The sequence below is a fragment of the Calliopsis andreniformis genome, chromosome 6, assembly GCF_051401765.1.
Source record: "Calliopsis andreniformis isolate RMS-2024a chromosome 6, iyCalAndr_principal, whole genome shotgun sequence".
NCBI classification, from domain to species: Eukaryota; Metazoa; Arthropoda; class Insecta; order Hymenoptera; family Andrenidae; genus Calliopsis; species Calliopsis andreniformis.
This window is the reverse complement of record NC_135067.1, coordinates 22,507,729-22,521,222: the sequence shown is the minus strand read 5'-3', so window position 1 is coordinate 22,521,222 and position 13,494 is coordinate 22,507,729. Positions and strand designations below refer to the sequence as shown.

Sequence of the window (13,494 nt, the reverse complement as noted above, 5' to 3'; positions counted from 1 at the left end):
CTTTTTTTGTACATACCAATAAAATCTCTTCGTACAATTATTAATAAAACTAGCGCAATAATATGACAATACTTTCTTAGTAATTTAAGAAATAGTATTGTGTTAGATGTATACAACCAACCATGTACTAAGATGTTTATTCGACAGGTAAGTGAAATAAACAATCTTATTATCAAACCTAGGAGACTTATAGGAGTAACTTTATTTTGTCAAAACGAAACGTATACTTTAGACTTATCTTTATTCACAAATCTGTTTATCCAATAACAAGAATATCTTTCAATAGATTTCAATTTATAAAATTGCTATAAATTAAAAATATAAGAATTACAAGTGTAATGTACTTAATTCACACCATTTGCATTTACAATTTCATTCATAGGGATCCCGACAAGTATATGATTTTTAGGTGTACAGGTGGTTGGTACAAATTTAGACAGATACACTCTGTACCCAAATTGTTCAGCCTGTAATTTTCTGTCCGTATCTATGATAGCCATACACTCGTATCCTTGCTTCGTTTTAACGTTTTGCTCATCATGAGTTTGATCTGCCGCGTGACTAAGTATGGTATATTTTGCCTGATCCATTTGTTTGAAAATATTACTTCTCGGATAGGTCAAATGATGGCAATCTCGCAATGATCCGTAACAACACGGGCAACAAACGAAAATAGCTCTTTTCCTAACGCACTGTTGTATCACTAAGTCAGTTGCAACACCACACGCGTGCAGCGACATACCGATATCAAAATCACCTTTGAAGTAATCTAAATTACATTGGTAGAATTTCACGTTCTTTAACTGCAACTTTTTAACCCTTTCTTTGGCTCTGTTCAGCGACTCCTCTTTATTTTCTAATAATATCACGGTACATTGTGGTAATAGGTACGCAACCAAGATGCCTAAATGACCACTACCAGAACAAAAGTCTACAATTATATTCCCAGTTTTTGCCAACTTTATCACAGGCTTACACATATTTTGTAATTGTTCCTGTTTTTTCTTTAATCGCGTTGGTGGCAAAGAACCACCTTCCGGTGTGGCGTCGTAAGGTACTGTGGACCAGTCCAGATTCAATTCCGCGCCAAACGGCTTCAAATCAAGCTCAGCTTTTATATTCAACGTTCTGAACAATTCCAACGACTGCTCTACGTCTTCCTGCTTCGTATAAACACGACTTCTCGGTTTATGCCTATTCGACTCGTTCTTGAACAACGTATGGTCTGGTACTTCTGGAAGGATGTAATCGAATTCAATCAAATCTTGATTTTTGACTAATGGTAAGCATTCGAGACAATTGACTATGATTTCATCCTCGATCATTTTCTTGTACCACTTTGCGGTCAGCGGAAGTAACTTCAACGTTATCTTGCTCGAAAATACAGTTAATAAAATATGTGTACAGACGAATATAATTATATCCGCCAGCGTCGCGTACGAGCCTTTGGCATATGTATGTTCCGGTAAACGAGTTCCATCTAGTATAACTACCTTTTCGTCCGAAAACTTCTTCGACATGGCATATTTATACAAATTGTGCAACCTAACAGGCTGCGACATGTGCTGTTCAAACCTCACCATACTGCAGGGCAATTCTTTCTGCACAGCATTATTAGCTTGCAGAAATTTTAAGGTCAAGATCAGATCCACCTCACAAAATTTTGTCCACGCGCTTGCTTCAGAGCAAGCTGTGAGACATGAGTCTTTGAATCCTAGCAATTTCCGACAATAGTGTTTCGGATATTCAGCCGTTACCTCTTTAATAATTTGCCGTAAAATGGCACAGAGACCGGCGATGCAGCTAGTTTTATTTACAACAATAATAGGCAATTCGCACGATTTCGCGGTATATGGAATTTTACTTGGGTCTAGAACTTCATATAGGAAACCTGAAATATCTATTGTGTATGCTCTTTCCCGAGGTTTTTGTTTACTTGTTACAAATTTGATATTGATCTTAGAATTGCAGTATTTTACAATGAATAATGTTATTATTGTTTCTATTGGTGCAAGACATAGTTCTGTTAAAGAAAATATTTCCAAATAAGCTTCATCCATTTTTGTTCTTTAAACTGCCTATAAAATTGTAAAACTATCAATAAAACAAGTAAAAAGAGTAATTTCTAAGACTAGCTACACACTAGCTCTTAGCTGCCTGGCTACTTTTCTTATTATTCTTTGTCTCAGAACATTCTCTCTCCAATAAACACTGATGCAGGAACTTAAAGCCAATATAAACATGAATGCCTCGAACTTCCAAAATGTCCTCTCCTCTAACCATGCTACCCTGTCACAACTAAAGAACATGTGTTATTATGGTAAATGTATACAATTATTCTAAGTTAAAGTAGAAGGAACCTATTTACCTTCTTGTTATTGTTTCTCCACTTTTACATTTTACCACTTCTTTGTACCTCGCATGAGCACATATGTTAATACTTTTACTTGCTATTTCAAATGCAGTACACGGATGACATTCTGAAGTTATTTCATACTCATCACCAGAAATGCATGCTGTATTATTTTCAAAATTATCTAAGTAAAGCTTACTGGAACTATCTGTCCAATGACTTTCAACTATTAACACTAAAATTGTTAACCTATAATTAAAAACAAGGTAAATATAATAGATTATCAGGAAAAAAATTTGTTAAGTGCTCGTCAAACTTTAAAGTATAAAAACAATAATTATAAGATAAAAAACATAGTAAAACTAACCCTCCCAATAATGTTATGCCAATTAACATTCGTTTTTTCGTACACAGCTCGATCATGTCGATGTAGACTATTTCACGAAATTCCTCGTCCACTGTCAAGTTGCATGATCCATGTGAAAAACAAGTAAACAATTTTCCATTAAATTAAAGGGAACAGAAATTGAGTCCCCTTTAAGTACGCACTATTCTTATGTACAAATATGGTCTAACACACAAATAAACACGTGTTTATAAGGAATCAGCGTACCCATTTTTGCTAAGAGGCGGAGTAAAGCTATCTATAATACGATGTATATATACATACATACATACAGCATTTTATATGTCTGATAACAATATGCAACAATAACAATCATTTATTTCTTGGAAAAAAACATTTAAACAATTTGGTCAGGACATGGGTAGGAAAATGCCTAGCCATCTAGCGGCAATTCATGAACTAACTTTTCCATTTAAAATGCAACAAAATTGAAAACAGCATTTATTTATTAATTTATTTGTAATTTTAGACTGTATAATTATTATAGAGTCTTTACAATTTATTATGCTAGGATATCAAGTACTCAAATTATTTATTTACTACCAGAAAGTCCTTTAAAGATTTATTTAACATTTAGCGATAAAACCTATTTATTTATCAATTTTTGGGGGATTTAAGCATTCGGAGTACTTGTTAGAATATAATAATCCATTGTGCAAGAATTTTGAATGAAAAAATTGCATAATTATTGCAAAAACAACGATTTTTGTAAATAGGGTTATGACGTGTTGGACCTATCGCAAGGGGGGTGCGGGTGAAAACTGTCAAAAGGAGAGGTTCACTGGATGGCGACACAGCCACAACAAAAGTTTAGTTTTACTGATTGTCGCTAGATGACGTTAGCGTACTGTTTGTTAATCCACGGGTTCCACCGTTAGATGGCATTGATCACGCATTTCTTTTTTTTATTGAACTTTTAGTTCATATATATTGCCGCTAGATGGATAGACATTTTGATGTCCATATTTTCAACTTTTTAAAAACTTGTCTAAGTAATACGTATCAATTTTTATCGCCTAATCGAATTAGAAATTAAATTACAGGTTCTCTATAAATATGGGTGTATCAAGCTACAAATATGTTATAAAACCATTTTATAAAAACAAATAAACAATTTTATTGCACTACGCTGTTACACATTTAATTTTACTTACGAGAACAGATGTTTTCTAATTTCCAACTACTTATGGAACTGAATATTTTTTAACAAGATGGGAGCGATTGTGAAACGTCGAAGATATAAAAATACGTTTTATTTTTCACACAACTTTACATGAACGATATTTGGCAGCAGGCAATGAGAGTTTAAGTACGATAAATGATACGTTCACTTCAATCTTCGGAATTGTATTTTTTAAATTAATAACCAGCCCACTGTATGAGTAGATAAGGAAGCGATGTGCGACGAATTCGTACAAGGCATTACATTAAAAAACAGTAGAGGTAGTTGCGAGGGGCAACATGGTCCCCATCGCAGCACTGGAAATCGAGTATTATCGTCAGAGTCTTCGTTTTTCTAATTTTTATGTGAATTATTCTTTGGGGAAAACTCGTGCAAAAAAGATATGAATTATTTATCCCTCATGAAAATATAAGTCCATTGTTATTTGAAAATATTATTTCTCTTTTTTGGAACAGTTCAATTATGTAAAAGCTACACGCGAAAGGCACTTATAGTCTCTTTACATACGTGTGTGTGGAAGAGAAAGTTGAACCCTGTACGCTTGATATGCTTTCGAAAGATTGAAAACGCGAATGCACTGTAAAATGAAAACGACGATAGTAAATGGATCTAGAGTTAGAGGAAGAAGAGAGTCTAGAGGGTCAATTATGTTTTTTAAGCTTCACTCAAAAATGTTAAGTGTTACGTCTATATCCGATTACAGATGATTCGATTCAAACTAGTATTAAGGAGTTATTGTCATATGTCGTTGAGGTTGACTCCTCAGCGATAACGTCGATTTGCCCAACATTGTGAACAATAGTAATCGTTCTCCGCCGATCCAAAAAATTGACATTGCTCATTACGACATTCTTTAACGACTGCCTACAAAAAACTCCAATTACTCGATTCTAGAATTTAGAATGAATTATATAGTATCACGTACCCCTAAACTGTTGCTGTTATTCCACTGTTCTGGTTTCGACTTATCGGACGAAGTTTGGTCATTATAAAAGGTAGACCTACGAAAAGAAAAATATTTCATTGCTAACAGTCAGCAAAATTATATTACTTGGTGTAAGTAAAGCATACCTCGAAAGATACAGTGTACGATCTTTATTTGGATTGGAGGGTAATAATTTACTAATGCTCGCATGACTTCCTCGATCGCTGGCAGCATAAAATTTGGATTTGCCAGCACCATAGTTCATTTCACTACCAGTCTCGTCAACTTTATGATCTTGAAGGTACCTAGCAAATATTAGGAGAATGGTGAAACGTTTTCTACTGTTAGAATAAATGAAATCAGCTTGTAAAAAGACAATATGAACCTTGCGTGAGCACACTGAAGATAATTCTGTAGCATCTGATCCACATACTGATGACGCCTACTTCTGATTCTGACACATAATAAACCTTCCGTAGAAAGTCCACCCGTCGAAGATGGTGGGCTCTTTGGTCTTTTCGCCATAGACCACAGTCTTTTACTAACAGATCTTCCAATCGATCCGAATTGTTTTGCAACACCTAGCAATTGCTTTGCTGTTTTAGATAACGAACCATCCGAGTCCGACAATCTTTCAAACTCGTCAGATGCAAAGCTTTGATATTCACAGTCCAAGTATTCTCGTAATAAAATTTCCATCTAAATACAAATATTATGTAATTAGAATCAGATTTGTGGCATAAGCATTTGTATAGCAATTTATGCAAAAATAAGTACCGTGTCTTGCTGACAAAGCAACAGGTCTCGAGAACCTTCTTGCCAATCCCAATCTGGTCCGGGATCAACCGCGAATAGAACAGGTAATAATTGCCCCGTGTCTGGGTCGACTAATGGTATACTGACACCTTCGCTACAACCCTCTCCAAAATCACTTGATCCATCAACAGTAACAAGAGGAGAAAAGTGGGCTGAATGATATGCTAAAAGCAATGGAGTTCTTTGACAACGGGATGCAGGTACTTCTAGCGGTAGATAGACGCCGCCAAATGGAATTGGCGCTAAAGCTACACCTTCTGCATCTTTTAACATAGTTTCTGCTATAACTATTATGGGCCTTTTCAAGGCATGAGCCAAAGCTAATATATGTACCTACAAAAGTTTTCCCGCCATAAGCATTTTAAAAAATAGTGTCCTAAAGAAAAATAAAATCTTGGAAGCCTTACTTCTTCAAGACTTTGATAGGAAGTAGCAGTCTGATTTCTAAAAATAGGAGAAGCCATATCTACAATGGTTTGCCATTCTGTTAACCATTCTGCTTCAGTGTAAGACAATCCTGCAGCAGCATTTAAACCCACTTGTCGCCACTTCCATCTTCTGAACAGAGCTTGTCTATACTCTCCTTTGGCTAAGGTATTATGCAATGCTTCTCTTAAAGTAAGAAGTCTATCGTGAAAGCCCCACATGCCTAGAGAAGCTGCATGTAGGAGACAATTGCCATCCCCAGATGTTGCCAATGGCCACAAAACTCTGTTACTTCCATTTTTACCCCCACACCACCAATTTAAGCGACCAGCAGTTTCCAAAGAAGATAAACATCCACCCTCTATTAAATCCTTCTCCAAAAATTGACGAAAAGAATCTGAATAAAATGTTCATCAAATTAATAAAACAAAATAGAAAAAATGCTTGTAGCAGATAATATACCTGGGTATACGCTTAAGTCAGGAAGCGAGAATGTGAACTCTGGAGTATCTAGAGACCCTATAGTAGCTAACTGAGATCGAGCATAAGATACAATGGCTGCATTTTCAGTTGCTCTAGATATACCTCTAGCCAATTTTTTTGTAGCACCTCCCCCACTTTCCAGTGCATTATTGGAATTTGACTCTTTCTCCAAACCATCATACGTGGATAATCCAACGTTCATTACACTGCCTTATTACACCTGTGGAATAACATATCCGATATTTATATGTTAAAATTACTAAAGTAGTAAAATAAACTTATTAAGCACTCTGTGACTAAAATACACAGGTACAAGCTAATGTATAAAAATAGGACAAGGTTTTGTAGGACCTGAGCTTTGATAAAAAAACAGCATCTTGCATATCCACCGAAAGCAAAGAAAAACGTAATCGATTTATAGGCAACGACGCATCTTAACCGTCCAAATTACGAAATATTGAAAGTGAATAACGTAGCTAGATGTGCGATTGCATCCACACACTGTATACACATATGTACCCATGCATGTACGATCTGTCTACAGGTATTTGTATCTATGTTAGGATACGATTACTCAAAAAGTGCGAACCTTGGCCTGTATATTGAATTAGCGCAATGGAGCGTAGCGGTACAGTATCGTGAAATGGTATCCCAATTGGTGTCTAACACGATCGCTCGCACGCTCTTTCATATTTCGTCGCACGAAACCCTTATTGAGTCGTCCTCTACGAAGGCTAGCGCACAGCGTACCGAAAGCAACTAAGAATCTGCTTGCAAAGGCGGCGATATAAACACAACATAACCTACGGCAGTCAGCCTCGATACTGCGACTGGGTAGGAGGCCGAGAGAAGCGAATTATTATTCTTGCGCACGGAAGTTACCGTGAAACTTTAAACCTGTCACATGTCAGGCTGCGAGGGGTACTCTCGTTTGCGTTATTTACGCAGCAACGTTACTGCCGACCAAACGAACAGGTTCACCCGACCACGGTAGCGCGATCAACTTTAAAATTCAAGAAAACCATTCGCGCTACCGTCCTTTGCCACCTCATATTGGCCGCCACTGCTCATTGGAAACGGTTTTAACCTTGAAAGTACGCACTGCACGTACACACCCACCCACCCACACTGATAAGACGTAGTAGAGCAGTCACATCGCGTTCAGTATAGGATGGCTCGAAATAAATGATATATAACTCGGCTGGAAAAGCGTTTGGGTCCTTCTTAGGGTCTTCTTTAGGGCACCAAGGATTGTTGCCTCTTTTTGCAATTTTATCAAATTTGATGAGCAAAATTGAAAAGTACTAGCTTTAGAAATTCATATTTTGTCTCGCAGAAAATGAAGACTTGCTGCGTTTAAATCTGCTCTAGTTATAGTCTACCTTTTAACAAACAAATCATCGCGAGCAGTATCTTGCGACGCAGTATTTTGAGGATTTCACGTTAAACAGATTTCGTATGTGGAAATCGGTGACCATATCGCGTTAATTGTATACACCTGACGCCTACTAACGTTCGTTACAAGTTCTTCGCTGGTTGATTAATTGTAAGTACTCATTAGCGTACTATACGTTTAATTATCAACAGAACTTATCAACATACTTTCGCTATTTTCACTGTAGATAGATGAAATCGTCAACTTATCGTTTTTTAAACCTATCAGAAGACCACTGAATCGGAGTTGCAACTAAATGAACCGCCCCAAGTTGATTTCAATTGACTCACGTGCAAACGGGAGCGCCACAAGTTGGTGCTGTTTTCCTGTATCGTGTAGGATATCTACTATACTCGGCCACGAGACGCGTATCGTGCCTGTGTAATAGGCGTGCACGAGTGTGCGTGTCCTGTGCTCGTGTCAGCTCGTGTTTTAAGTGCTTCGAACCTCAAAAATCGTTGGTTTTTGCTGAAAAGCTTAGGACAGTTCGAATCGCGAGTGAAAACGTTCTCGCACAGTAGATAAAGCGTGGAGAGTAACGACGATGAACGATCACAGAGTATATTTTACATTTGTTTTATCGGTCTGCCTGTCGATTCTATTGGGCCACGTAGCCGGCTCCAAGGTGCTACAAATCCGCGGTATACCTGTGGCGAAAAGTTCGTTGTACTCTCCGGATCGTGACTTCCAGTGCCTCGACGGAAGCTTGTTGATACCGTTTTCAAGGGTCAACGATGACTATTGCGATTGTGCAGACGGCAGCGACGAGCCGGGTACGCCTGCTTGCACAAACGGCTCCTTCTACTGTGAGAATTCCGGCTACAAGGCTCGCTACATACCCTCCACCTGGGTAAATGACGGCATCTGCGATTGCTGTGACGCCAGCGATGAGTACGCCTCGAATAAGGAATGCCCAAACAATTGCAATGAGCTTGGTAAAGAAGCTAGATTGGAGCAGCAGAAGGCAGAGGAGTTGGTCAAAGAGGGAAACAAAATAAGGGTCGAGATGATTGGCAAGGGAAAGCAGTTGAAAAATGATTATCAAGCACGTTTGGTAAAGTTACGAGCAGATTATGAGGAAGCAGAGCTTGTAAAGAAGGAGAAAGAATTGTTAAAGAATCGAGCAGAGGAAAGAGAAAGTTTAGCTTTAGAGAAGTATAAATCAGCAGAGCCAGAGCAGCCTGCGGCTGAAGAAAGGGAAGAAGAAGAAGAAGAAGAAGAACTGCAGGAATCAGAAGCTGAAGACTACTTCAAGTTGTTGGATTCTGATAATAGTGGTACTATAACGATTGTAGAGTTGCAAACTAGAATATCATTTGACAAGGATAGGGATGGAGCTGTGAGCGAAGAAGAAGCATTATATTTTCTGAATAATAAGAAGGAGATCAATCTTCAAGAGTTCTTGAATGTAGCTTGGGCAAATATGAAGCCTTTCTTAATGTTAGAACAAGGTTGGTTAATACAAACAAGTTTACCCCTTTGTCTTCACATTACTCTGTTACTTATGCTAATGAAACTCACATGTTTTAGGTATATTTAAACCAGCTGAACAAAGGGAAGAAGAGGCACATGAATCTGTAGAAGAACCATTGGAACATGACAAAGAAGAAGATGATGGTGAGATAGAGGATGCAGCAGGTGAAGAGCAGGAAAAGGCAGAACAATCTGCAATTCAATATGATGAGGAGACTCAGGCTATTATTGATGAAGCAACAAGTACTAGAGAGAACTTTCAAGCAGCGGAAAGATCAGTGAATGATTTGCAATTAGAAATCAGAAAGCTAGAAGAGAAATTAGATCGCGATTATGGTGCAGAGCATGAGTTCGCGACCCTAGATGGGGAATGTTTCGACTACACAGACTTGGAGTATATCTACACACTGTGCATGTTCGGAAAAACGACACAGAAATCGAAGTCGGGTGGTAGCGATATCAATTTGGGTCATTGGAACGACTGGGTCGGACCAGAAGGTCAGAAATACTCTAAGATGAAGTATGACAGAGGTCTTACTTGTTGGAACGGCCCTGCACGTTCTACTATAGTTAATCTCACTTGCGGCAAAGAAAATAAATTAATTTCAGTAACAGAACCTAGTCGATGTGAGTATGTCATGGAATTTTCTACACCAGCTCTATGCAATCCAAGCATGGAGGTCGGTGACACGCACGACGAATTATAAATCTAGCGCGTGAATGTCTGTGACTTCGAGACGTAAAATGTAAGAACTGCAAGGATAAATAACGACTGCCTGTCGATTGATCCGATATCAAGCCTGTTTCTACGGTCGTTAAGACTGTATGGTGGTTCATGGAAGTATTCTAACGTTTGTAATATAAAGTACCTAAAAGGGTATACTGCTAAAAGGTGTATTGCTTCTAAAAATGAAGAAACACGAGATAAATGTAATAAAGCGAAAATTTTACTAAAAGTCACTTTTCCGAACCGTATGTTGCTTCTTGTATTAAGTGTACCCTTTCGGGTACACTTTACCATGCATGTATTTGTATATCTTGTCTATTACCATTTTTATTTGCAATCGTTTGAATATCGTCATGAGACCCTGTCTTTCATTGGACCAATAATGCAATGAACGATATAGTTGTATTTAATTCCTAAGATTAATGTTGTAAGATTTTACGAACGTTCACTTGTGTTATAATCAGAGCGACGAGTTACAACGGTATACTTAGTAGCTTTTTACCGTAAAAGATAAGCTCAACTGATAAAGTCATCGCGAAAGCCTAGTCACCTTCTGAGTATTTTGCAAAAATAGAGTTCCATCGAGGGCTATACACGCAATCGGTTATTCATCCTTGCACTTAGAGATTTTTTGGATAAATAAGGGAACCGAATTTTGTCGTCGATATTGCAAACTTTAGGTGACGAATTCTCGTTCGCTCGAACAGTAGCAGAAATTTGTTAAGAGACACTTAATATTCGTGATACGTACGTAAAAGATAATCGTTGTTATCCACGATCATTGCCAACACTGTGTCACTACTGTTACATACATTCCTCTTTTTGTACAAGATCGATTTTCTTACAGAGCCTTTTTTTCAAATTTTTAATCATGTGTGTAAACGTAGGGAAGTTGCGCATTTAAAATTGTATCGATCATTCACTATAAACAAGGTATTTTGTAATTTTTTAAACATGCGCCGGCACGCATTGCACGGCGCGTCGGAATGCGGGTTCAATAAAGAGAAAAATTCTGTTTTTGAACTGTAATTCACCGATGGCAGCTTTATTTACATCGATAAACGAGGGCAATCTGCTCTTTTTTGTGTTATGTGTATATATATATATGTATTTATATATATTTATATTCTCTTCAATTATGCGAGTCTCTTACACGTAGTAGCGATGGTTAATTCGATTCTATATTCGTTTCGTTAATCTAACTATTTACGACGCGATATTTATTTAAGTCTGACACGTTTACGGTCAACTAGACAACTGAAACGAAAGAAAATATGGGGCGGGGAGGGGGAGGGGTGATGAACACGTTTCCTCGTAACTTTTATCTAACGTGTACATCCGATCATTTCCTTGGTACTTCGTTAAGGCACTTAAAAGACTAAAAAGAAGTATCGAGTCTGTCAGGCTGCTATCGCGCAACAGAAACGACACACTCTAATGTCTTTTTTTCACCCCACAACGATTTTCCCGCTTTTCTCCCAGTACTGTTTGATTTCAACATGGAATGTGTCACCTTCGTAACATTCGTATTGAAAATCGAAACGAGCTGAGCATTCGTGGCCCTCGTACGATTTCTGTGGCCGAAATCATCGAGGACTTCCGAATCTGTACAGTGTTCTTTTGCATCTTTGCGATCTTCGTATTACATCGTTAGAGATTTGAGAAATTTTTTGCAAAAGAACACAGTTCAGTCTCAGATATCTTCACTGCTTTTCAACCACAACTGAGCTCCTCACATCCCACACTCGTTAAAAAAAGGAAACAAAAAAAAAAAAGGAAATTATGCGCGTCTTTGGACTTCTGAAGGTCAGCGACCAATTAACGATACAGAATTTATCGAATCAATTTCGCGTGTGAAAGAGTAAGTAGAAAGTAGTAAATGTTGACAATGGAAAGGTAGCGTTTTCCAAAGACCACTTCAACGATTTTAGATATGATTTTCCGATTTCGTTTACACCGTACCCTGTGTTTGTTTTCATTTGTCACCTACTCGTTTCTTCTCCCGTGCGATCCAAGGAGAGTTTTCTTCTGTTTGTATTTACACAATGGAACGGAACACAACATCGATGTGCATCTATAAGCTACTGTACAATAAGTTTCCCTATGTTCCTACGCGAGAAGAATTTGCAATCACCTAATACTGGATACCGGTCACAATCCGGTGACTTTATCAAAATACACGAAGATTACATATTACGGAGAAACGGAAAAAACAGAAACGGAAGTGGTTAAATAACGCACGACTTTCGCGGTTAATTACAATAACGTTCTAATTTCCGAATTTTTTTTCGCAATTACACGATGCGAAGATTGCTGACGAATGGAACATAAAATCTTTTTAAATATCAATTCTCTTTTCACGCTTATTTCTTTTATACTGACGGAACGAAGAAATTTTTCGTGGAAGTATTAAAAAAATTGAAGGAACTAGATCTACGTTATTGTCCCTCTCTTTAGTCTCAACCAGTTGAACAGTCTCGTTCGTACGTCTTTGTCAGTCATCTTCGTCCTGTTCAGTCTACAAATGAAAATGATATACAAAAGAATTCGCAGAAAAAGGGATTGTGACGTTTTGCTCTGAACAATGTCTGAACAGGAGATTGATCCTCTGCATTAATTTCATCTTGCTTCCTTGTGGCCTTCTTCTAATTCAATGGGACCGAAGCGTATCAACGACAGAGAAGATCGGTTCAGCAATATGTTTTGGTTCTGTGTATGATTATGTACAGTTCATTTCCCGAGCTTTTCGAACATAATCAGCTTCTCTTTGAAACTTTTAGTGTCGGTAGACACTTCGGATATATTTCCATTGAGCATATTCTGAAGGTCCTCGTCGTTCTTGCTGACGAGGAGATTATCGAACAGCATCTTGTTGTCTTCTTGCTTAGCAACCGGGGAGGTAGGCTGCGAGCTCGTATTATTTTGCTTTTTCTTCGGGTAAATCACAGAGCTTCGTTGGTTATTGCCGTTATCGGCCATTCTGGTAACTATCGTTATGGCTAGCAACTGGTGAATGTCGATGTTCTCCTTCGATTCAGACGACTGTCGCCAGTAAAACTTGTCTGGCGGGGTCAGTGACTTGGAATCCTCCGTGGCATCAGCAACAGAGATTTGTTCCGAGGAATCTGTTGTTACCATGTGTTTGTTGACCCAAGAGTCCTACAAAAATACATTCTTTATAGGCATTTGCATTTTGAAAAAATTATTTATGAAAGAAATTGAAAGAAATCAGATTTTCGTAATAAACATTAATATAGTTTTTTTATA

The 13,494-nt window shown here is 37.8% G+C and overlaps 5 protein-coding genes across 13 annotated transcripts in view; 1 reads left to right on the top strand and 4 right to left on the bottom strand.

The window, feature by feature from the left end:
• Positions 1-26: 26 nt before the first annotated feature.
• Positions 27-2,204, bottom strand: Gstcd (glutathione S-transferase, C-terminal domain containing). The gene has a single exon (XM_076381365.1). The coding sequence runs from the start codon at positions 2,058-2,060 to the stop codon at positions 345-347; it is 1,716 nt and encodes a 571-aa protein (XP_076237480.1). The 5' UTR covers positions 2,061-2,204; the 3' UTR covers positions 27-344.
• On the bottom strand, positions 2,136-3,066 carry Jtbr (jumping translocation breakpoint protein JTBR). Of its 2 annotated transcripts, none has more exons than XM_076381367.1 (4): positions 3,024-3,066; positions 2,721-2,811; positions 2,369-2,602; positions 2,136-2,298 (listed from the first exon to the last, which is right to left on the bottom strand). In XM_076381367.1, exons 1-4 carry the CDS (start codon positions 3,034-3,036, stop codon positions 2,136-2,138), a joined length of 501 nt encoding a protein of 166 aa, XP_076237482.1. In that variant the 5' UTR covers positions 3,037-3,066. The 2 variants fall into 2 exon arrangements, with proteins under 2 accessions (XP_076237482.1, XP_076237483.1); XM_076381368.1 differs by lacking the exon at positions 3,024-3,066 and adding an exon at positions 2,967-2,978.
• Positions 3,067-3,851: 785 nt separating this feature from the next.
• On the bottom strand, positions 3,852-7,320 carry LOC143180930 (OTU domain-containing protein 7B). Of its 2 annotated transcripts, none has more exons than XM_076380989.1 (8): positions 7,182-7,320; positions 6,572-6,812; positions 6,091-6,506; positions 5,645-6,016; positions 5,253-5,566; positions 5,014-5,172; positions 4,868-4,943; positions 3,852-4,806 (listed from the first exon to the last, which is right to left on the bottom strand). In XM_076380989.1, the coding sequence occupies exons 2-8, from the start codon at positions 6,792-6,794 to the stop codon at positions 4,705-4,707; spliced, it is 1,662 nt and encodes a 553-aa protein (XP_076237104.1). In that variant the 5' UTR covers positions 6,795-6,812; positions 7,182-7,320; the 3' UTR covers positions 3,852-4,704. The 2 variants fall into 2 exon arrangements, with proteins under 2 accessions (XP_076237104.1, XP_076237105.1); XM_076380990.1 differs by lacking the exon at positions 7,182-7,320 and adding an exon at positions 6,944-7,068.
• A 1,106-nt stretch (positions 7,321-8,426) lies between these two features.
• Positions 8,427-10,278, top strand: Gcs2beta (glucosidase 2 subunit beta). Its single transcript, XM_076379846.1, has 2 exons — positions 8,427-9,478; positions 9,558-10,278. Exons 1-2 carry the CDS (start codon positions 8,572-8,574, stop codon positions 10,205-10,207), a joined length of 1,557 nt encoding a protein of 518 aa, XP_076235961.1. The 5' UTR covers positions 8,427-8,571; the 3' UTR covers positions 10,208-10,278.
• A 959-nt stretch (positions 10,279-11,237) lies between these two features.
• The window catches only part of LOC143180248 (uncharacterized), a 57,983-nt gene continuing 55,726 nt past the window's right edge, over positions 11,238-13,494 (bottom strand). For all 7 annotated transcript variants that reach the window (XM_076379842.1, XM_076379838.1, XM_076379840.1 and 4 more), the window contains one exon: positions 11,238-13,386. In XM_076379842.1, the coding sequence (XP_076235957.1) occupies positions 12,958-13,386 (429 nt within the window). In that variant the 3' untranslated portion in view covers positions 11,238-12,957. The remainder of the gene's footprint in view (positions 13,387-13,494) is intronic.